This window comes from Ambystoma mexicanum, chromosome 12 (assembly GCF_040938575.1).
Source record: "Ambystoma mexicanum isolate Mex_15411 chromosome 12, UKY_AmexF1_1, whole genome shotgun sequence".
In the NCBI taxonomy this organism is placed as follows: domain Eukaryota; kingdom Metazoa; phylum Chordata; class Amphibia; order Caudata; family Ambystomatidae; genus Ambystoma; species Ambystoma mexicanum.
Window position 1 is genome coordinate 694027453 of NC_090936.1, and position 25717 is coordinate 694053169.

General features: G+C 43.7%; 1 protein-coding gene across 3 annotated transcripts in view; it reads left to right on the plus strand.

The window, feature by feature from the left end:
* The window catches only part of TRMU (tRNA mitochondrial 2-thiouridylase), an 852019-nt gene that overhangs the window by 504531 nt on the left and 321771 nt on the right, over positions 1–25717 (plus strand). For all 3 annotated transcript variants that reach the window (XM_069629233.1, XM_069629231.1, XM_069629232.1), the window contains one exon: positions 24683–24749. In XM_069629233.1, the coding sequence (XP_069485334.1) occupies positions 24683–24749 (67 nt within the window). The remainder of the gene's footprint in view (positions 1–24682; positions 24750–25717) is intronic.

The window sequence follows — 25717 nt, forward strand, 5'->3', positions numbered from 1 at the left end:
ATTGTTTTTTTTTTAATTTACATGTTTTTTTGGGGTTCCGGTGGTAAAAAAAAGGGGTAAAACATAAAAAAAAAATTAAAAAAGGGGGTTTGGGGGGGAACCCCCCCATTTCGAATAAAAATCAACAAAAAAAAGAAATTCGACATTTTTGTTTCGACTTTATTTTTTCGACATTATGACTTTCGACATATTTGTATTCGAGATTATGACTATAAACCGTCTACAGTGTGTTGGAAGGAGCAGAGGTTTTTCTGGTTAATACGTATGGCCCCAATATAGACGCACATGAATTCTATGAAAATATTGCTGATATTATTGACTCATACCCATCGGTCCCTATCATATGGGGAGACATGAATTGCATACTGGATCAAGCACTTGATCTCACCACAACGGCCCCCAGGCCAATATCAAAAACAGCTCGCAGTTTGCCAACACAGATAGAAAGACTAGGACTGTGCGACACCTGGAGACTCAGACACCCACTGGACCAACAATATGCGTTTTACTCTGCTGTACATGGGATGGCCTTGTGCATAGACTATATACTGAACTCCCGGCGGCTGGCTAGCAGAGTCCAGCTTCCCCGTACACTATCTGACCATTCCCCAGTTACTCTCCAGATGAAGGGGGGGAGACCCCCTGGGTTTTCCACTTGGAGGTTCAAGTCCGAGGCCTTGGGGGACATTGTATTTAAGGCAGATATTGAAGCAGATATATGCACCTACTTCACCCTCAATACTACTGGGGAGACGTCCTATGATGTAGCATGGCAGGCGTTTAAGGTATACATTCGGTGCATGGCCATCTCAAGGGAGCTTGGGGTGTTGAAAACCATTAGGTGTGATCTTTGGAGCTGCGAGTCCAAATTAAAACGACTGCAAGACGCCCACGCCTCCACACCGGACTCTGTCATTTTAGCCGAGATACACTCCACACTTGGAACTATTCAACTCACACGCTGATTGGGAAGTTAAATACTTCTCTAAGCCAGCTGTGGTGTAGCGGTATGGCGAAGGGGAGCACCCTGGCAAAACACTGGCTAGATTGGTCCATGCCGAACGTAGCCCGAAGCACATCTACGCTATAATAGATGAACAAGGCGCAACTAAATTCACAGACCTTGAAATACTAGGGGTGTTTGACCAATTTTACAAAACCTTGTACCGAGCCACCCTACCCATGGGATCCTCACCTATTCAAGTCTTATTGAGGGATTTACCCCTTTCCAGACTGTCATCGGCTGCCATGGAAGAGATCAATGGGCCACTCACTGCAGAAGAAGCAATATCTGAATTTGACTCCGCCTACAGTACCATATTGGTTCCCCACTTAATGCAAGGGTGGGGAGAAGCTCTGGCTTGCTCGGTGCTGCCGGAACCACTGCGGGAAGCCGTTATCACGGTCCTTCTTAAACCCGGTAAACTGGAAAATGAGTGCAGATCTAATAGACTGCTCTCGTTGATGAATGTCGATACAATAATATTTGCTAAAATAATTGCAAATAGGCTCCTCCCCCTTATGCTGCACCTGATCCATGATGACTAGGCGGGGTTCATCCCTGGAAGAGCCATGGCTTTAAATGTGGACTGGTCATTTAACACTATGTCACGCCTTTCTCCGGAGGCCTCTGCGGCTGTGGTTACACTAGACGCACAGAAGGCCTTCAACATGGTATCCTGGGAGTACCTATTGACAGTATTTGAACACTATGGGCTGGGGCCTAATCTTATCGCATACATCAAACTTCTATATACACAACCTACGGCAAGGGTCCTGGTTAACTCCCAACTCTCTGGCACACATCAGGGCTGCCTTCTTTTGCAATGGCTATTGAGCCCAAGGCAGACATGATCAGGGGGGCAGGGGAATCCAACTGAAAGGAACGCCAGAAATCATCTCCCTATATGCCGATGATGTTATGCTGTATGCCCGCTGTATACTCGCACATTAACCTCAGTCGATAATGAGGGATATTACAGAGTTTCGCGGTTATTCTGGGTTTGTCGTCAACTAGTCCAAGTCTGAGATTTTCCTCTTGTTGGATACCACGACTAGGCCCCTGAACGGATACCCCTGTTAATGACTCCAATCAAGCATTCCCACTAAGTCAGTGCCTTGTCTGGGATTGCTCAAGGGAAGCCCTTATTTATATATTTTTATGACAAGTTATAATCTGGATGATGAACCCTTGTGTCACGCCCCTCTCTTAGAATCCCCCTGACCCCACTGAGCCAAAAAGTAGGTTTGTTTTGCAATTTGAAAAGGTTTATTTGAAAAATTAAACAATAGAAATATATCACACTTTTATAATAAATTAATATTTGATATCACACTTAGACATATGACAGTGATCAACAATGGATGATGTTATACTAGCACACTGGTTTAATTACTTAGGTGTAGTATAGAGGATAAGGTAGCTGAGAATGCTTTATATGGTACAAGGAAATGCAAGGTGGAAAAGAGGCAACACAGGAATAAACTTGATATAATTTCAGCAAAACATAATATAATCACTTTTCCCCTTTTGGCAATTCACCCCCCCCTCTATGCAATTTAAGGAGGTGGAAGTAACACACACAGTCTTCAGGAATACAATCACAGTACAACACGAATTCACTTCCCCCCTAGCAAGCTTAGAGAAACAGGGATGATTTTAAACACAGGCAAAGTACTTTAAAGGTGGTATGCAAAGAAGGGAAAATAGGCTCAAAATGATTTTAATTCCCTCTAGAGGTTCAGGGTGAGTGAGAGATACTTTAAATCAGTTCAGGCCAGCCCTATCAATGATGGTTACCAGGTTGAAAACGGAATTCCGTAATGAAAGCAAAAGACAAATGTTTTTACACGTGGCTGGAATGAAGCAAAATGTCAAATCGCGGCAATTTATTCGCGTGCGTCGAGCGCAATAAGAAAGGAACTATACGTTTAGAGCTTGTTGGAAAGCTTAGAATCTCAGCTTTAAAATAAAAGTTACATCTCGCTTCTATCACAAACGGTTCAAGAGATACAGATGATTTTATGAAGGTGGTTTTTCAGAAATGAAAATAAAGCTCAGAATGACAGATGACAGTTTTGCAGCTTTGAATCAACAGGAGGGACACGATTTCTATGATGCAGTTCTCAATAGGTTAAAATAGTTTGGATTAGATTATTTTAAACTAAGAGATTGGTTTTGCACAGTTCTGGCTGAGTACTCACACTATATTTTGGACAGGAATGCGACTTCGTCACGGATCGGGTCAGGATTGGCTGCGGTTCTCTCGCCACTGGGTACTGGTTCTGCGCACAGCGATCTGGGTCAGCTCTCAGCACTGCACAGCGATCTGGTCTCTCTGGATCTCTGGTCTCTCTGGAGATTGATGGATTAGAAGTCTGGAGTCTCCCGGCAAAGCGTCCTGCAAGAAAGTGGAAAGTGAATGTCCCTGCCTGGGTTCCAGTGGCTCTTTTTATGTCTTTTGAAAATAGGTGTGAATGCTAACTTTCTTTGCCCAACCCACTCAAGATTTGATAGGTCAAGGATTTCTCTTTGACCTGATTTGAGAAGGGAACAGTGAGTCAGAGTGATGAGGTAGGTTTATGGTCAGATGATCCTCCCCTTGTCAAATTGCACACAAACCTATTTCTGATCCAAATACCCATTTATCTATGTACCATTTTTCTAATATTATATGTCCAGTTAACATATTTTTTGTAGCACCAAACCATCCGATCCCTGCCTTTGTAATATGTCGTGTCTACTTTTGACAGAATTCTGCCCTTTTCATCCAGATAACGACCTCTAAACTTTTCCAGATTTTACACAAATATGCACAAGGGATATGGGTTTCAGATGATAAAGTGTCAGATTTTTAACATGCATACATTTGGAGTAACAACCTTATTTTCCCCTACTACTCCCCAGAACATACCACAGAGTCCTGACACCTCTTAAAAGGTACACAGAAAAAAAGTCTGCACTATGAATTATCCATCTTTTTAAAATTATGCTCTGGCCCCAAAGGGGTGTGGTTTTCCAAAGCACATGGTGAAATTTCTGGTTTGTCCACTTCCCCCAAGCTCAGCTTGCTCACAGAGGCACTTCTCCTCCCACTTCTCCCAAGAGGAAGCTATTTTACGACCCCCCCTCCCCCAATATAACATTTTCCTGAGCCCAAGACAGTGCTTTGTTCAGCTTCCTGCAGTCCCCAGGTGCCACTCCCCTAATTCAATCAGAGAGGTGTCATCTCCTTTTGGCAGGGGCAGCAGAATGCAGCCAGGCCTGGGAACACAGCTGCTGATCAAGTTTCAACTCCTGTCGGGGGTAGTTGTCAGGCAGAATTCAATCTCTTTAAGCCAGGCTTCAGCTAAATGTCACTTTGGTTTCCAGTTTTCTACATTCAAACCAAACTTGCAATTTTTACACATGCAGTTAGAACACTGATTCTAATTCAAAACTATGACATTTAAACAATTGCAACCCATGTGACACTCAAAAGTAGGTCACTCATTTATTCTAAACATTTCGATTTTAGTGGCTTTAAACCCAAATTCACTTAAGCTGCTGACATCCCCAGCTATTTTCAATACATACATCAGACAATTACTTCCTTCAAGTTATTTCAGAATATAGTTTTACATTGTATCCACCTCTTCGTAAGTCTTTCTTTGGACTGGTTTGGTTCATTTGTTCAGTTTTACACAAGTGTCTGGTGGTTTTAAAACGCCGGCTTTCTGGTAGTGGTGAGAACCAGTATTTCACCCATTTTTGACATTAATAATAACAGCTTCTGAACAGCACCATATTCCCTAGCAGTGATTTCGCTCATGGCGCTTCTGGCCCCTCACGCTCACACTGGTGGGTGGCAGGTCAGGCGACCATTTTGTTGTGCGCAAAGACTGCGCGGTTCTCCAGGATTCTGGTGCAAATGTGGGCTTTTCCGCCCTCTTGGATTTCCTAAACCCACAGCACCAAGTGTTGCAGCATAATAGTCCAAACGTGGGTCAGGACACCCAACACCCCCCTGCTGTGGGCTCATGAGGGCATTAAATATCTGGGTATCAGTATAGCTAGAGATCCTGCTTCTCGCCTCTCCCGGAACTATACAGCCCATGAAGCGTACGTTGTCGACAGAGTGAAGAGATGGAAGAACATACCTCTATCCCTCGCAGGTAGACTGGCGTTAGTAAAAATGATCCTGTTTACTAATGTGCCGATGTCGCTTGGCAAGGAAAACTATGCCACACTCCACTGCTCCCATTCGCAATTTCTGTAGAATGCGGGCGCTGTCTGAAAAAAAGTGGGAAGAGCTTGCGGAGCACTGCACCTCATTTGGAAAGATACTGGCTAGCTGCTCAGGCACAATTTGTGTGGTTCTGGCTTGGAGGAGGGGACTCCTGTCCACACGTTTGCCTTGAGTGCCGGGCAGCCGACAAATCCGATTTAAGAACCCTCCTTCTAAATACCACATATTCCGCTGACTGCCCATTTGACCCTGTCCAAACTACTGTTGGAACCTGGAGGAGAATATTTCACCTGATCAGAACAGCACACCCCTACTGCAAGTTGCTCCCGTTGTGGCGATTCCGCGGTTTGGAACCCACCTAGGACAGTGTGATCCGCATCTCCTGGGAAAAAATGGGCTATGTGAAACTAGAAGACCTGTTCCCTGGGGGACACCTGATCAACATACAGACATGGAAACCCAGACATTCAGGCACCACAACTGAGATTTTACAATAGGCTCCGAGCAGCAATCTCCAAGTTGTGGTCCTGTTCTCCCATTGAACCCCCCAAGTGCAAGCTCTTGGCTTACATATCCAGGTCCAATGGATGTCATAGAATACTAGCTACACTATACGGCATGATTTCGGACAAGTCAGGAAGCCAGACACCCACTGCTAAAGCACAATGGGGGGGACTTACAAACTGTCATCTCTGATGCACAATGGGACATAATGTGTTCTCTGACTGAGACTCTATCATTGAATGCAAGGTTTAGGCTCATACAATACAAAATATTGCACAGACTCACTATACCCCCCGTAAGCGTAAGCTTATAAAATCATGACAAGGATGGTAAATGCCCCCGGTGCTAGGTAGAAGAGGCGGGTCATTTACACATGTTCTGGGACTGCCATAGATTGCATGAATTTTGGAAATGTGTACTTAAGCCTGCAATCCTCACCTATGGGCACCTTGTTTGGCCTTTTTTGAAGGGGTCTCAGAGAAGAGAACCAGATCCCTCTTGAATATGGGCTGTATGATATGATATGGCATTTATAACACGCCTAAACACATAGTGGCCAAATGATGTATAGTCAAGAAATGGAAAGATGCAGTGGCACCGATAGGGAAAGATTGGTTGTCTGACCTAATCTTGGTGGACAATTGTGAAGATGTATATGTTGCCATGCTACCAAACTCTTTCAAGCCTTAGGACATATGGACCAATTTTCGAATCTACCTGGCCAGACTCCTTGCTATGCCCGATATCCCCTGTGAACTTCCTTTAGTGTTGTAACTGTTTAGAATGCCACTGGCCCGTACAGCAAACACTATGGGTTGATATCTAGTGTAACATACCACTTGTGGTCTCCTACTGTATTTTTGCTGCATACATAAAAATCTGTTAATTTGTCACCTATTACTGCCTTATATGTAACTGCAATATTTGATCATGCCTGCCAAGAATAAATAAAACGTTTAAAAAAAAAAAGAAATCAAAGAGTCAAACTAACCTGTCTCCCTGAACCACACAAAGAACGCACATTTTATACAATTTGCAACAGTTAAACGTTTTGTTAGAGTCAATACCCCACACATATTTGGTTAAATCTATACAATGTAACCATATTCCCTTTAGATCCCACACTTCTTATTGAATACATTAATGTTAGCAGCATCCTCTTTAACTTATAATTGCATGTTTCATATTTACATTGCAACCCCCTCTGGGGCCTTTCCATATTTGGCCATAGACTCATCTTCTGGCTACACAGTTTACACAATTTACAATTTCAATTATTACAGGTTCCATCTCGTTAGAAACCTTTAGCCCCTCTTGTGACGCACATGACTATTCTATGAAAAAAACATTGCTGTGAAGAGGAGGGGTACTAACATATTTCCTTTTGATCTATTGTTGCTGGTTTTATCGCCCAAACATGTTGGTGTCCACATTTCACTGAAAACTATGCGACTTACCATTCCAGCCCACATGGTCCCAACCGACACCTTGACAAATCCATGATCTGTCGGTGCTCCTTTCCCTGCAAGCAACCTGCATCAGGTTTAATTGTCCGGCCCTAAACTCCAGCCCTACCAGGTAGCCACAATTGCCCGTGATTCAATAACAGACACCTATATACTTGCATAGATTGCATCTCCCCTTCACAATGCGCCTAGGCCATTAAAAAGGCCGGACCGAAATTGACCATCTGATATTCATCGCAACTGCTGCTGTTCTTCTCCAGCCTTGTAAAACTAGTTTCTCAGTCACACAGAGTTCAATTGCTCAACCCAGGTTTTCAGCCAGCCCAATTTCTAACTTGACAGAGAACTTTGCGGCAAAACAGATCTGTATATCCAAACTGCCCAAAACATATTTCCTTAGAGACCCCCATGTATGTGTACCTATACATGTATGTTCACAACTACCGCATCCCCTCACACTGATTTTCCCATTGCAAATCTCCTACCTTGCATGCACATGTAGAGCTCCTCCCTGCATGGTTGTTAAGCTCTATGTGGCCTGACACACCTATATTGCGTTTATATTGTATCAACAGTTTTGACATTTATCACGCGGCGCACATACAATTAAATGTATCAACTAAAACACAAACACTAAAAATAACGCATATCTCATTCCCATTAGTTACACTGGATTCATGCTAAATTGCCACATTATGTCCACATCACTGTCACCCCAGCCACCAATATGGCGAGTGCAATTCAAACTTCTCTTTACCCGTGGGACCCTAATCAACTACCCCATCATTCCCCCCTTTAGTTAATACATTAACTAACAAACCAATTTCCAGCTCATCAATCTAACCTTCTTGGGAGAATGAAACCTTACAGTCATCTCTCATACTAGTGCCCTCACACCCATGCTCTTCTGCTGGACGAATTCACCCTTCCACCAATTCCACAATCTACACATTGTTCTACATATTTACCCCAACCTGGTGGAGGACACAGGACTAAACCTGTATTTATTTCAGAATCAGTTTGGGTACCCATGTGAGATTGAATGGCAGTGGCCCTAGCCTTAGACAGGGTCACAACCATCATAGCAGCGGTTCTAGGCATTTGGGCAGAGCTGCGCTGTAGACATAGTTGACAGGAACAAAAGATCATTTAAAAAAAGACAAAAATAGGTATGTGAATTATCATAGTTATGCTCATCCATGAAGGCACGCAAGAACAAAAAAGAGTCCTCAGCAATTCCTGCCGCCCTTTTCATGCCCCCCCCATTCAGGTTGTGATATGCAGCAATCTTTTGGACCAGAGTTCCATCGTTCAAATAATTTTGAGGTTCATATGTGCAACATGTACTCCTGATCTTCTGGCAAATTCTGCCCTCCAAAGCCGTTAGGAGGTCGAGGATATACCGATTCTGCAACTCTACAAGCCACAAGGCCCTTTGGTCTTTTTTAATTGCACTAAATGCTGATTCCGAAGAATTCATAAATAATAATAATTCATAGCGAATAATTTGAAACCACTTTGAGTTCACCACGGCTTATATGCCAGGGGCCAAAAGAGAAGTGAAAAACATTTCTGTCCAGCTAAATAGTCGACATTGTTCAGGAATGTTCATAAGAGCCTCACTGGATGCTGATGGGCATGTAGTTTGATCTTCCTGATCGTTTTAAGGAGTCAGTTTCTATGAAAGTCTGTAAAGTTACTGAATTGTCCACATCTAATGGCACAAGGGATTCAAGGGGCACAGGGACAAAGGAGACACAAATGTAGACTCAGATTTTAAATTTGCGAATGTTAGGTGGCTCTGGGGAACCACAAGGACGGGCACATTCAGAGTGGTGAGACTGCAAACACCTTGCCAGGCCAGAGGGAACTGCTTGTAGGAGAAGGGTCCACAGGACCAGTCCAAGTCGAGAAGTGCTGCCGTACCTCCACCCAGATCAGCGATGCAAAGCATGATGCTGCAGTTTCGATTAGTGCCTACAGACACTGTGCCATCGCCCTTAAAACACAGAGAAAAATGTGTAAGTAACTGGATCTTAACAGGTTTATATGGCTTTTGAATGACCCTGTTAAAACACTCTGGGATTCACAGTACCCCTGGGGTAACCAGGTGTGCTTAAATCTCAGCCCACGATATGTAAACGCTGTGAGGTACTGGGAATCTGGGTGTAAGGGGACAGAGAAAAAGGCATTTGTTAAATCAATTACTGTAAAATGGGTCAACCCAGTAGGGATGTTACAGAGAATGGTGGCAGGATTTGGTACCACCAGAAACTCTGCTTCAAAAATGTTGTTCAGAGGTCGCAAATCTTGGACCATCCTCCAACTAGACCCCTTTGCTTTCTTCACAGGGTAGATGGTCGTATTAAATGGGGATACAGATGGTTATATAATTCTTTGTTTTAATAATTCCATAATGGTCTCAAAAATCCCTTTGTCTGCCTCCCTAAATATGGGGTATAACCTGACTCGTGGAAATATTGCTTCTGATTTAAATTTAATCTGTACTGCTCCTACACTTTTCAACAACCCCACATCATGAGGATTGCTGGTGCACAAGTGGTCCGGCACTTTCTCCAAATCCTCCTTCCAATAAGGCAATGTTTTCCTAACGACGAGCTTAGTCTGTGGTACTTCCCCCCCTTTGCTCTATAATTACCTGGCAAGGCACCCCAATCTCAAAGACCATCTCTCCTGTGTCTTCCGCATCCTCAAACAATTGCTCATCGGACACATCTCTGAAGGATGAGGTTGGATCGATGTACAACACTGTGCGCCATTTGACTCCTTCCTCATCGGTGCCTGAAAGAAGCACCCTGTCCTTCTTGACAACCACTGCTTCTAACAGAATGGTAACAATAGTCCCTGGTGCTATCTCCTGTGACACAGCAGGCCGAAACAAAAATTCAAGAGGGATATACACCGTGTTCGATCTTTTATTCCCGGGACCCAACTCAACACTATCAGCACCCCATACAGAAACAATGCTGAATGCACTGGCACCCCTCCTGGTCGTGCTATCACTGTAATACGCGGGGGAAAGCACTGCTTCTCTCACCGCGTACAATCCTGGAGTCTAGCATACTATGCCGTCTTTTGAAAAAGTAATTGACCCATTAAGCTTGCTCAGGAGGTCCCTTCCCAAAATATTTTCTGGGGTATTCTTACAGTATAACATGGGAGCAGATAAGGTTTGCTTACCTACCTTGATACGCAGTTCCTCAGTGTAAGAAACTGACAGGACAGTCCCAGAAAATCTCTGTGTGTCCATCGTTGTGCCTGAAATGGGAAAATCACCTTCTTTGATGCATGATTACATAGCCCCTCTAACGATCATGCATTAAAATGTCTGCTCACCTACCTTTACTCCTATCTGAGGTTCCTCTTCTGGATCAGTAGTAACCAATAGAACTGGACACATCAGAGATCCCTGTGGGCTGTCCTGTTCCTGGTACATATGAGCTCCAGGAGGCAAAATAGGATTTCCTCTGAACACACTTGCCCCGGTGTAGTGGGTGACTGTCCCATGGGGTACAGGGTTCTTATCCCAAGCTTGTACCGGTGCCTGAATTGACCCGATCGTTGAGGGAGCATAGATCTGTGACTTTCCAGCTCCTGGGTTTTGATCAACCTGGACTTGCTGCAATGGCACAGAGCTTGAGGCATATGGGAAAGTTGGGGCATTCATTTGTGGGGGACCTGCATTGAAATATTGCAGCCGGTTTCAATAGTACCGTGCGATGTGTCCCATTCTCCCACACGTCCAATATTGCACTCCATAACCTCCCCCTGTCGGCCCATTAAACTGGGGCCCCATCCGTCCAAATCCGCCAAATGACCCACCACCCAGTGAACATCCACCCCTACCAAGTGGAAACCCTCTCATTGGTCTTGGTCCATCCATCCTTGTCCCATTCCGGTTTCCATTTGTCCCTACTTTCCCGATTCTCTGCTGTCCCTCTGTGAAGCTCGCTATCATTGCTCCTTCTAAACAGATCTTTACCAGCTTTTTCTGAATGAGCTTGGCCTCAGCCTTTTGTGCTTGCTCCATGTTTTCCTTCTCCTTCTCCTGCCGCCTTTAAAAATAAATGCACAATGTGAGCTTGAATCTCCTACCAAATCTTGGCCTCTATTCCTACCACTTTATCCAGGTCGTACTGGACTTCTTTGGGGAGTCCCTTTTTAACATGTGGTAGAAGATAGCCACATTCTTGTCGAATGCTTCTTCCGTCTATGCCCTCTACATTTCTTGAATTAATTGAAGATGGCCGGTAGGATCCTCATCTAGGTTAATTATTTTTGGCAAGATAGAGTTTATATCAGGCATATCGGGGTACATCATTCTCAATGCCCCTCAAACTTGTGCCCTATAATTGTTAAAGGCAGCGCCATCATGGGTGTTCATGTTCAATTGAACCCCCGGATATCCTGCTTTTTTCCAGAGCTCATCTGCCCGTTCCCCCATCAAGGCTGTGAAAAGGTTTTTCATGTCCCCAATCGCTAACATGATACTGGTGGTTTGTTCTTCCAAAGTCTAAATCCACTTACCTCTCACTGCAGTGGGCGAAGAAAACATCTTCATTAGATTGTTCTGGTCCATGTGTGACCACGGAGTAGCGGGAATTGAGTTACCCCTACCTTTACAGTGGCTTTTCCCATCTGTCCTCGGCCTCTCCCTACGGCCATGTGAGTCACACAGCACGCCCAAAGGCCCCAATGTGTGCTTTTCCTAATTACTGCTGGAGCGGGAGACACAACTACTACTTCTTGTCCTCCTTGTTTGTCATCTGTTTCCCATTCATCCTCTTCCTCCTCTGTCCCCAGCACCAGATCCCCTAATCTTTCTAGGGGGCCGGAAGCGTATTTGGCACTGCCATAGCATGTTGCTTCTCTTTCTCCTTGTTCTGATTCTGTACCTGTGACAGCACGTCCTTCCTTCAAATCCACATTTACTTCCTTAATAACTGATTGATCTAACCTAATGAGGATCTGACCATGCCACCATCTCCCTTCCTCGACCTCCTTCATTTGCCTATTACCTTCTTACTGTTCTTTACTCCTGTTGTAACCGCATTACCTCATTCTCTGCTAACTTTATTTCTTCTTCCCGTTTTTGTTGTTCCTGCCTCTCTACCACCATCCCCAATTTATTTTCTAGTCTAGTGACGGTGGGGGGGCACCACCTCCCTTCTAAATTCTTCATCGCTCCTTGCTATTAGTTCTCTCCTGCTCTTGTTCCTTCAGCTTCAAATCCGGTGCTGATCTAAATGTCGAATTAGCTTTTCTCATTCCACCTTCCATTTTGAGACCCATCAATAACTTTTACTAAAGACGGTATTCTCCTCATGATCCCATCTTTCAAAGATTGGAGCTGACGCAGGTGTCACCCCTGTGCATCTTGTAAGCGCTGGAGTGGTTACCTAAGAGTATGGAGGTTCAAACTCAGGGTTAGTATATCCTTCTGCGGGCGGCAAAGGATAGTACCCATATGGGGGTAGTGCGGATGAAACTCCTACACCCTCCTTTCTTTTCCCCTCAACAGTCATAATTTTATGGGTCTCCCTGTCCTTCTCATACAACCTCCGACTCCAAGATATTCAATCTATTCTCCAATTTCAAACTTACTTAGTTACTAGGAAAGTATGCAAGTTCTCCAACATAACCTTATCATAAGACTCTTCGTTAGGCCAGGAATTGACATGTTGCCTTTCGTATCCCTCAACCATTCTCAATGGTATTTTAAAATCTTCACCTTATATCCGGGGAGCACCTCACATAAATGATTCAATGGGTCTCCATACTCGAGACCAATGTAACTCAAACACATTTTCCAAATCAAGATATAAACCCCAAGACCCAAACCCACAGCACAATCACTACCCACAAAAGAAATCCCTTTTTCCTTTCGCTTTTCTTAAAAATAATTATTTCCCGCACGCGCTCTCATTACTCGCCTTCACCACAACCGTCTCGATAATCCGACACCTCAGGCATACACTAAAGACAGCATATTTATCAAACACACGCCAGCCAAAAATCCTCTTTACTTCTCTGATATTTCTCCTTTACTCGAGCATAAAAAGGAGCGCAATGTTTTCTACTAGAACACTGCTGTATCTCTCTCTTCTTTACTAGTACAACACTCTTGACTTCAGTGCTGTCTTTTCCTGACTACAGGAAGATACCCTTCACTACTTTGACTAACCAAGGAAAAGCAAGGTGCAGGCTCTGTCCGCACACTCAATACAAAGTAAGGGGTTACCAAGGGTACACTCCGGAAAGGTTTCTACAGGTGGTTTTACCATAAGATGCCACCTCACCCTAAGGCAAGGGCTCCTGCCAACCACACAAGCAACCAGAAGGGTAGCAAGACTATCCTTTCAGTGGATGTTCAGGTGCGAGAGACCACACCTCTAAAATACCAAACTAGGTAAAAGCTTACGACATAGAACAATTCATTCACTCCTCCAAAAACACTCACTCTTCCAACCTACTTGACCCCATCTAACCTTACACACACCTATCTTGTCCTTATCCAAGAATAACATTTCATTAAACAAAAAAAAAGTATTTCTTCTTCCTCGTTACCCTCTTGCTTTACCTGGCAAGATGCACTCTCATGAAAGTGAACCCCAAGCGCTATGACGTGGTGTTCCTTTAATCTGGCCTGCGCATCCGGGCCACGGTACCACACGTCTGGGGTAAGGTGGGGTGGATGCAGACTATAACCAATATGGTACCTGTAGCCCTCCTCCTTGTCGAGCACAAAGAAGCTCTGCAGCCAAGCTGGGCGGACCGGAGACCCCTAATGTCTCGGACAGCCTGAAGCCCACGCAGGGACACCAAATGTAGGAATGGGCATTTTGATCACCGTAACCAAAAGCAGGCCCACCCTTAAAGAGTTTGTACATGCTTTATACGTAAAGCAAGTTTATTTTACAAACCGGGAGGGGTTAGATGACATCAAAGAGTCAAACTAACCTGTCTCCCCGAACCACACAAAGAACACACATTTTATACAATTTGCAACAGTTAAAACACTACCAAAGGTTTAGTTATAGAGTCAAACCCCCACACATGATTGGTTAAGCCTATACAATGTAACCATATTCCATTTAGTTCCCACTCTTCTTAATGGATGCATTCATTTAAGCACCATCCACTTTAACTTATAATTGCATGTTTCATATTTACACTACACCCCTCTCTGGGGCCTTTCCATATTTAGTCATAGCCTCATCTCCTAGTTACACAGTTTACACAACTTACAAACAATTTCAATTATCACAGGTTCTACCTGGTTAGAACCCTTTACTCCTACTTGCGATGCACACAGCTATTCTATGAAAATGCCATTGATGTGAAGAGGAGGGGAACACACACATTTCCTTTTTATCTATTGTTGCTGGTTTTATCGCCCAAACATGTTGGTGTCCACATTTCACTCTAAACAATGCGACTTACCATTCCAGCCCACATGGTCCCAACCCACACCTTGACAACTCTATTGAAAATCCATGATCTATCGGTGCTCCTTTCCCTGCAAGCAACCCTCATCAGATTTAATTGTCTGGCCCTAAAATCCTGCCCGCCCAGGTGGCCAGAATTTGCCCGTGATTCAATAACGGACTCCTCTATACTTGGAGATTGCATCTCCCCTTCACAATGCACCTAGGCCATAAAAAAGGCCTGCCCGAAACTGACCATCTAATATTCATCGCAACTGATGCCATCATTCCCCAATCTTGTAAAACTAGTTTCTCAGTCACACATATTTCAATTGTCCAACCCAGGTTCTCAGCTTGTGCAATTCCTAACTTTTCAGAGAACTTTGCAGCGAAACACATCTGTATTTCCATACTGCCCAAAATCTGTTTCGCTAGAGACCCCCATGTATGTGTCCCTATACATGTATGTTCAGGACTACTGCATCCCCTTACACGTATTTTCCCATTGCAAATCTCCTACCTTGCATGCACATGTAGAGCTCCTTGCTGCCTGGTTGTCAAGTGCTATGTAGCCTGACACACCTATATTGCGTTTATATTGTATCAGCAGTTTTGAAATGTATCATACTGCGTGCATGCAATTCAAAAATGTATCTACCAAAACACAAACAACACTAAAAATGACGCATATCTCATTCCAATTAGCTACACTGGATTCATGCTAATTTGCCACATTATGCCAACATCGCTGTCACCCCAGCCACCAATATGGCGCGCCCAATTCACACTTCTCTTTACCCGTGGGACCCTTATCAACTACCCCAACAACAGTTTTAAAATGAGAACCCATATAATGGAGATCTTCGGAGGAGAGACAGTATGGCACAGAAATATGGGGTCTTTTAGAAAACCCCAAACTGCTAGCTCTTTTACCGGGGAAATTCTGTAGAAGTGTTGTTCATACCCACCCAGAGCATACTCAAAAAAGTGACACTGCATTAGATAGCCAAGAGGACATTTTACCTCTACCATTTCATAGTTGAGTGTTGGTAAGACTGCACTGCTGCAGACAACTGTCTGGCTTCTAAAATGCAATAGGCACTGACACATGAATGTTGGCCTAACTAAATTGCAAGTTCTTAAAACTATTAAAAAAAACAAATCAATTGAAGAAATCAAATATCTGATGAAATTTAGTTTCAAAATGCAGGCAAAGAAATTGTGTGACACTCATTTTTCTGAAATTATGGAGATACTATTTACAGTGGCTAGTGAAGACCTTAATACTCAACTGCAGAGAAATTACAATATTCCTGTAAGTCACTCAGAAAGGGGTTATTTTTGTGTTCAGCAATTAAAAATGGGAAAAGACACAGCCTGGATAAAGGATGCCATCAAAAGGCTGATCTTTGTTCCACTATTTTACCTCTGTAGGGAACCCAATGCTGGACTAAAAGGTATATGTGAACTTTTAAACGAAATCACTCATACAAGAATGGACCTACCTAAATAAAGTTGATAGAGACAAATGACTAGGCTTTGTGACCAAAAGTAGCTAACCCATTAGGGCAGGGTGCAAATAGGTTCCCAATGAAATGCCTTTAGCATGCTGTTTGGCATGTACTGACCACTATTGGGAGAGCTTCCCTGAATATGTAGACTAAATAGTGCTCTGATTTGGCACATAGGCACTGGTTCCTGTGTGCATTTATTTATTTGATTCTTTTTGTAAGCCACAGTATTTTGGATGAATGCTAAATAAAAATTTAATTGACTTGACCCAGAGAAGTATGAGTACTATGAGAGTGATCTCCCTGTAAAACATGGATACCAGGATTTTGAGTATCATACTCCCAGTGAGCTTCGAAAGTATATTTAAAACACTAATTTACATATGCAAGGTGGAATTTGTTCAGTGTTGTCGGGTTCAAAACCACACACAACAACTGTCACATATCTTGCACATTAGTGTAAAGAGGAGGAAAATATCTGTGGAATACTTAGTGTTGGTGCTGAAAAGCATTTGAGAACATCGGGTGGACTCATCTATTTGCTGTTTTTGGGACAATAGGCTTTGGGGAGACCATTATGTAGGCAATTATCTAAGCAATATGAGGCTTTTTAAAGCCTCTCAGATCCTACTGAAGTAGTTTGAGATTAAAAGGGATAACAAACGGGGTTTCTCCTTTTCGCCATTCTTATTCAATGTGGCATTGGACATTTTATCCATTGCATTAAGAGAATATCCAGAATAAGAGTGATTCCGACTGTACAGGGGGCATTTAAGGTTCTATTATCCACTGCCAATATGCTGGTCTTGCTGGACCACACTCCCAGCATTTTATAGCGCGATCAGTGGATGAATTGCATTCTCTGGTTATAAGGTCAAGTGGACAACATCACTGATAAAATCAATCTCGCTGTAGATGCCCAAAAGCTCCTTAAATGTTTTGATCTTCTAGTAGCTGTGAACTCCTATTGAATATCTGGGATTCGTTTTCTGAATAAGATCTGCAATAGGTTGATGCTGAACATCTTGCCTCTTCTTGAATAGTTTTCCAGTGGTATGGAAAGATGGTCATCCATGAAGCTTGGTCGATTGAGACATTGCAAATTTTATTTTATTTTATTTGGTTACTTGTATCATGCTCACGACCTAAAGGAGAACTGAAGCATGCTTCCATCATTGGATAAACCTTATGATGTCAGATTAGTGAGTTCTGCAATTAAATGAAGCCATGGGGGGCGGGGTTGACTTAAAACAGCCATGTCTTCAATTTACATTGATTTCCATGGAGATTTTGAATCAGGCACGAGAAATGGGAGAATGTTTCGACAGATTACCAGCCTGGATAGGTTATCATAATGTAATTCTTGCCAAAGTTCTTGTACACCTTGTACAACATAAGCACAACAGTCCCCAAAAGTAAGTTTGACAAGATAGACCAAAAAGTCAAAACTGTCTGTGAATCAAATACAGAGCCCAGCACACAAGTATTTTTTTTAAAAAAATGTTTTTGAAATTTTTTATTAATCGGAAGGAACATGGAGAATTACAAGAAGTAAGACAAATACAGATATATTATACAGCATATCTAAAATCAAGTGCATAGTCAAGGATGTAAAGCCTTCCCCTTTTATATCCTGCATCAAACTCCCTCTCAAGAGAGACAAATCCCATTAGGTGACCCCAGTCTGCAGATAAAGTCTAGCTAGCCTGGGTTTAAATGTTAAAGCCGGATAGTTCTGATTGTAGTCCAACAAGGGAGCCCATATGTTTAAGAATTGGTGAAGTTTGCCTTCCTTTGCAGCTGTAACCCTTTCCGCCACCAGCACGTCCCACACTTTAATCCACCACAAAGAGATCTGGACCCTCTGGGGATTTCCAGCGGCGAGCAATCGTGATACGTGCAGCCAGCAATAATTGAGTAATTAGTTTTGCCCGCTCCCCATATTTAGGATATACCCCTTCACTTGGGGGCCCCAATGTTTCAGGACACATCGGAAGCTTGGTGCCAGTGATGGATTCGATGACAGCAACAATGGCTTCCCAGAAGGCGTGAATAAGTGGACAATCCCACCACATATGAAAATATGAGCCTTGAGCCCCGCATTTTCGCCAACAAGTGGGAGCGACTGAAGACTGAAAATTGTGCAGATGAATAGGGGAGTAATACCAACAAAATAGGAGTTTTAAGGCACATTCGTTGTTGTTCACACATCTGGAGGAAGAGTGGTTCCTAGTCCAAATGTCTAACCATGCTTGATCCTCCAGTGGGTGGCCTAAATCTGCCTCCCAACAGCTCATGTAAAATGGGCGCTCACTTAGCATATCATCTCTCAGGAGTTTATAGAGTTTAGAAAACCCCCTAGGCCCTGGTCCCTCCAAGACAGTTAGCTCTATTGGTCTCAAGGCTCGTGTTGCATTCCGTCTTGTCTCTGGATGTGTGATCCAATGCCGAAGCTGATCATATGAAAACCTATCCGACTCCAAAAGTTGGAATGTCACTTTACACTCTTCAAATGAGCGTGGATGATCCCCCTCAAACAGCTGAGCTAAAGTTTGAAAACCACCCTGACTCCAATTTCTAAATGCTTCTGGATGCAAACCTGGGGAGAATGCAGGGTTATGAAAAATCAGTGAAAGAGGGCCCAAACATCTAGCAATCTTTTTCTGTTTCAGAGCCCGATCCCATGACTTCAAGGTACCTTTTGACGAGGATGGCAAGTTCTGCCAACATTTTCGTACTGTATGAGAAACGGAAGGCAGGAACTGAAGGGAAAACGGAAGTTTGGACTGTTCAATCTTAGCCCATTTCGATAGAGGGGGAGGGGACATCCACGTCAGGAGGTGCGAAATTTGAGCAGCTTCCAGATATTTATGTAGATTTGGAACCCCCATACCACCCAATCGTACGCTTCCCATCATCTACTTCCTAGGGATCCTAGACCTTTTGCCTCTTCAAATAAATCTCAAGATCTTACGCTGTAGACGGTCTAATGAGTTTTTCGGGATTTCCACCGGCAGAGAAGACACATATAAAGAAAGCGGGGGAGTAGGTTCATTTTGACTGCCGTAATGCGGCCCATCAAAGAAATCTCCTGATTCCCCCATTTTTCCAAACCTATTTTCATGGTCTTAAAGAGGGTTGGGAAATTAGCCGCAAATAATTCTTTAGCTGAGGCCGAGATCCGAACCCTAAGATATTCAATGGATTTGGTATTCCACCGGATTGGACAGAGATTGAAAAGAGCTAATATGCCACTGATTTCCCATAATTTATTTTGAATCCTGTTGCTTGGCCAAAAGACTGAAGCTCTTGAAGGGCCGCCTGAAGAGACGGCTGAATATTAGTTATCGAGAGTAACACATTGTCTGCATGAAGAGAAACCTTATGTGGAGAGCCCCGAATCATGACCCCTTAAACCGCTGAGTTACTCAATATGCGCTGAGCCGAAGGCTCCATAATCAGAGGAAATAAAATGCTCCATAATCAGAGCAAATAAGAGGGGGGGAAAGCGGGCATCCTTGTTGCGACCCACAGGTGAGAGGAATTGAGGACATTTGATCCCGGTTTACCTGGAGTAATGTATTCGGGGAGATGTAGTTGGCTAAAACCATTTTTCGGATATAGGGCCCCAAATGAAACGCTTCCAGGGTTTAATGCATGAAGGTCCAATCCACCTTATCAAATGCCTTAGTGGTGTCTAATGCCAGGAGAGCCAATTTGCCTTGGTTCATAGTAGTTGTCTCTATCAAATTCAGCACTCGCCTAATGTTATCCCCAGTTTTCCTCCACAGAACGAACCCTGTTTGATCCGAATCGCTCAAAGCTGGAAGAAGCGGAGCCAGATGATTAGCCAATACTTTTGAATAAATATTTGCATCAATGTTTAGCAGTGAAATCGGTCTATCTGAGGCACAGTCCTTAGGATCTTTTCTGGGCTTCAATAGCAAAATAGTAGCAGAGGTTTGCATAGAAGGAGTTATGGTGTCTGTTTCTCTAAAAGAGTTAAAGAGGGCCGTCAGAGGGGACCACAGCTGGCCTCTAAAGAGTTTACAGCTTCTAATTGAAACCCATTGGGGCCTGGGGCTCTTGCCTTCAAGGACTTAATGACCGCATCCACTTCTTCCTGCTGGATCGGGGCTTCTAAAGCTACTATGTCTTCCCGGGGAAGGTGTGGTAAGGCGGCTCTTTCAATATATCTTTTTTGGACCTGAGATGACCGGGCTGCCGTTGTCAATGTTTCCAACAAATGTGCCTTAGCTAGCAGAGGTTTAGCTTGTTCCCCATCTTGTACTGCCCCATACTGATCCCTAAGGCCTATAATAGTGTTGTGTTTTTTAGATTGGGCTAATTTCCTCGCCAGGAATTGGTTGGCTTTATTATTTTTGGCATAATAAGCTTGTTTCATCATCAACAGGGACAGGGCCGTCTCCTCAGCATAAAGCGCCTCCAGTTTATTTCGGGCAATACGGAGAGCTCAGTGAAGTTTAGGGGACCAACCTTTCTTATATTTACCCTCAATTTCAGAGATTGCTTGTTCTAACTGGATTCGGGTCTGCTTTTTCCGCTTATGATGGGGCACTGTGTAAGCTATTAAAACCCCACTAATTACTGCCTTCATAGCATCTCATGTTTTAGCCGGGCACGTGAGCTCAGTAGGGTTTTCCCGGAAGTAGTCCTGTATTGCTCTGAGAGTGAAGGCCCTAATTCAAGTCTGTAGTGGGAGTTTTCCTTTGTCACAACCTTTATGGACCCTCGACCAAGTGGACTGCTGTATTTTTGGTTTGTTGCTCTCATCTTCTTCCACGGTCTCAAATTAGGAGCCCTTCTCTCTATTTGGTGAAGAGGAGCTCAAAATCCCTTCTGCATCTTCCAAGCAAGAGATGGTGTGCAAGATCCTTTAAACCTAAACTGTAGAGCAGTAGGAAATAACCATTGATATTTAATGTTCCGATCCCGTAAAAATAGTAAGTGGCCGCAGAGCTCTTCGTCTTGTGACAGTTGCAAGGTCTTTAAACATCTGTAGAGGGGAGCCGTGGAATGTTAGTTCATCTCAGGTGAGGCCCACTGCCAAGATTTCTTCCTTCCCAGTGTAGAAATGGTTCTGAGTGATAACATCGGGAAAGGAGTCAGAAGTTGAACCTCTGCGAGTGCGGAATCTTGGAGTGGGATCAAGTAGGAGCATTGATTTGTCAAGATGCAGCAATAGACTGTGAAAATGTGAAAACAAATCACCCACATATTCCCCCAAAGCTTTGTCCAGGACCGATGAAGGCACACCTCAAATGTGCAGGTTGTTCCTACGGACCCGGTTCTTCATATCTTCCTGCTTATGCTCTACCATATCACTCGTCCTTTCTTAGCTGCAGATCTTTTCCTGCATGTGTGTCTGTATAATTAAATGCTCCAGGACGTGGTCCTCAGTTTCCCCGCCTCTTTCCTCTACCTTCACGACTCTCATCCAACCTCTCCAGTTTGGTGGATATCTCGGACATACAATGCTGAAACTCGGATTTGATATCCAGCATGAAGGCTTGAATATCTTCTTCAGTTGCCAGCTTGTCCGTAAGATGCTTGCAGGTCTGAGATGGAGATTTCACCGGGTCTGCTTTATTTCCTTTGTTTGAAGGTACCAGCATCATAGAGATGTCCGCGTTCCTTTGAGATTTCAATTGCTTGGACATAGTAACTGCCACTAGAGGGGAGCGCTGCCCTGCCCGGCAGATGTCAAATCCAAATTATTGTGTATAGCTCACCCTAGATTCCAACCAGCAAGTTACTGCCCTGAAGATCCCTCAGGTCCGGATGGTTGTAAAGTCCAGCACTGCAATGGTGGAACTGAGTGAAGATCTCCAGCAAAAATGCCCCCAATAGGGGAATATGCTTTTGTTTGCAGTCCCCCTCAGCAATACCCCTGCGTGAAGGAAGCAGAATCCACTTTTGATGGGATGGGGGAGGCGGTGGGGTGAGAAGGGAGAGGTCCTTACTTCATCTCAGTGATTGCAACCCAAAGACCTCTCATTACAGCAGTGTTTCCCCATCTCTGGCACATTGCTGTGTGTGATCACTGTTGTTCCAGCTGGTCAACTGGGCAGAAGGGGAGCCAGTGCTTGGCCCAGGTAGTCGCAGCCTCTCCTGGGGGACGGGCCTGAAGCAGAGAAGAGAGGATCGGCTCTCCGCTCACATTGATCCACACTGTACTACCTTTGGAGCAGGCCCTAAACGTTGTTCCATGCGGCCGATTGCAGCTGCGGTCGCTGCAGCTGTACGGGGCGCATCAGTGCCATTTTGAATATATCTTCTCCGTGGCCCGGGTCTCATCGCCACTCCAGCGCTCACCCTCCACTCGCTGTAACCGCAGTGTCAGCATTGCCCCGGCCGTCCCTCAGGCCTTCTCCCGCATTATTCTGACCAAGAGGGTGGGAGCGCGAGGTGAGAAGCGCCACCGGATTACTTTCAGTATGGGCTGTATGCGGAGGCCATCAGCAGACCATCCGCATTGATGGCGCTGCTGGCCACGCGCACACAAGTGGTTTTTGATAGTACAACATTGAGAACTTCCACATACGTTTGATTTGATAGCTTTCCAGTCTGCTTCTACACAATAACTCACAAGACTGTAACACCTGTCTCAAAATTGGATCATTAGTCAAAAACACTGAATCACCAAATGTTGTACTATTTTTTTTTAAAATAAGTACTCATTTTACAACTTGCTAGTAAACCCTGCTTGACACTGTGAGAAATGTGAAACTTGATCTCATAAGAATGGACGTTGCACCCATGGGAGTATTAGAACATCCACCTACTAGAGAAAAGAAGCAGTCAGGAACATAATCAAGTCTTGTATTTAGCTGAAAACACAATATGGTTTATAACACACAAATCTGAAATTCTCAGACTACGAAAATGTGGCTTCATACTACATTGAAGCTCCTAAGGCTACTGACACTACCACCCATAACCTTCTCGACTGAATAGTTTCAGACACAACTGAAGGATTGAAGTTTATGATGATCTATACATTCGTTGAACCTTACAACTTGCATCATTTCAAAACACAGTAAATAAACGGTTGCAAAAAATTTGAAGAAATGTCTCGACAGAGCAATGGGGTATGGTGCTTATGGCTAAACATTAAAACAATGATATGTTCTGGAGGTGTGCTAGTAAAGGATCATGCACCCCTACCATAATTTCATGCCCTTAAGTAGCACAACTGTGTTCGGAAATATTTTAGTGGATTATTCTCACCACCTCCCTGATATTAAACCAAAGATAAAAGCAATTTTATTTAACATAATCTCCATCAGCCCAAAAGAAACTATACAATATGGCTTTAGGTGAAAAAGGAAATCTAAGTATGCAGAAGATAGTAAAACTGGCAGGAAGAAAGAGCAACCTTTGTAGTGGGATGGAGATGGGTCCAGTTAGCTATGGTGTGATTACTAGTAACTTTCTGCAAAATATGATGATGGAAGTATGCTGATATATTTGTCATGTACATCAGCGTATAGGTGGTGTTGAAGTGTTTATATATGTATGAAATCATAGCCTGAGAAAACAATATAAATATATTTTCAAAAGATGTGCTGGCTTAAACAGTGGGGTAGCACAAATGTATGCAGTACAAGGTCAGCAATGTAAAGGAGTTCCATGTGTAAGGGTGTAGATAGTTGTTTTATGAAAAGTTGATATAGTTGAACAGGTTTATTCTAATTAATATGACATTAATAAAATGGGATACTAGTATAATTCTATACATATAAAATAATTTGATGATTGTTTATTGTATAAAAATAAAGTTGGTTTTTATTTGTAAATAACTTGTAGAATACCAAGAAGGGCATTGGGAAAGACAGACTCCCAAGATATCAATCTGCCAAGCATTCATGTTGAATGACCCATCTTGTGGGCCAATTTCGATCACCAAAAATAGAGTCCCAGTAGAAAAAGATCTAAAGATGGCAGGTTAGGATGAATTGACTTAGGACAGAAAGATGTAGGCCCTGCAAACACACCTCACACCATTGTCTATCGACAAAGCGCTGGGCTTTAGACTGCTATAGGCTCGATGGCTTGTACAAATGAGCTATAGGAAGCCAGTTCCTCCTGCTAATACAACCTCACACTCTGTTCAATTGAGCCTATCTAGCTAGCCTCCCTTCCATCCTCTTGCCAGGATGAAAAGGTTGCCCATGTTCAGCTAGTGCTCCTCTCCTATTAGTCATCCAAAAGGGATAACTTTCCCTTGAAGGGAAATGTGTACAGAGAGAAAGGATGCCACCCAGGGAATGGAAAGGTCTGGTTGTCCATAAAGAGATAAGAATCCTCCAACATCTTTCGTTAAAGTGGGAAGTCCACAACCTAATGGGGGCTCTGGAGAATAGACCATTCTCCTAAAGTGGAGTAAAAAAGCCATGGGAAGATAATAAAATATTGCGACGTGCAGTATGTAAGTGAAATGCATTGTGTTAAGTTCTATGAAAAGCAGTATCAATTTAACATCAATTTCATCCTTCCCGCAGTATTTAGAGCCTCATCCGGGCAACTTTATTTCTGTTGAAGATGGAAAAATCATGGGGACGCACAGTGGTGAGAAGCTACTTATTTGTGAATGTTTTTTTGAATGTAGATTTAATCAGTCTGCATGTCTACATGTACTATTTTTGTCCGGGTAGGTCCAAAGCAGTTGTAAACAAACTTGCAGTGATTTTTCAGGGTGCAATAAGTGACTAGCAATGTTTACTAGGTTGCTTGAGGGGTTGTACTCTTCAATTGAGTGGGCAGGGGCTAAAGTGGAACACGTCTTGTTTTCTCAGAGAGAAGGAACCAAACCTAGTCTGTTTCCATGGTTGGTCCATGGTGCCCAGAAAAGGCCTTGAACATGACTAGTAACATTTGGCTAGGTGAGCCCCCTCTTAAAGTTAAGAACCTGGTGGAATAACTCAGAAAAGCTCTGGGTAAGCTTGAATCCTTGAAGCGTATAGCTGTTATTTGGCTTAGATAGGCTACCTTGATGAATGACTCATATAGGGTGTCCCAAAGCACCCCCTATGTGAGAACCCCCCACACAGGAGTGCCCAGCGGTGTTAAGAGTGGTGACAACACTCTGAGAGAGTGGCATTTGTGAGGAATTAAATGCATATCCGGATTTATATCCAAAGGCTGGGAAAACAAAAGACTGACCTTGCAGATTTCAGGCCAAAAAAGGCAACACCCACCCTCTCCCAGTCCCTTTCAGGGGGGTTACCTCCCGCCTCACACCCCCTCAATCCCTATCCACTGTGCAGCACTCTCTGATCACTACTCCACCACTTACCTGCTGTGCGCTCTGACTGCCACTGTTTGTGGTCTGCAGGCCTTGACCCCGGAAGCCCAACGCACAGCATATTTTGCGTCTGTGTGCAGCCTTTTTTACCTGGGGCTTCCAGGTTCACGGTCTACAGAACGCTAACGGTATATGCCTTTTGGGAAGGTGACAGATAAGAAGGCTCGCTATGGGAATACACCCATGTCTGACTTTCGCAGAAATGAAGTATTTTAAAGTATGTAGTATCCTC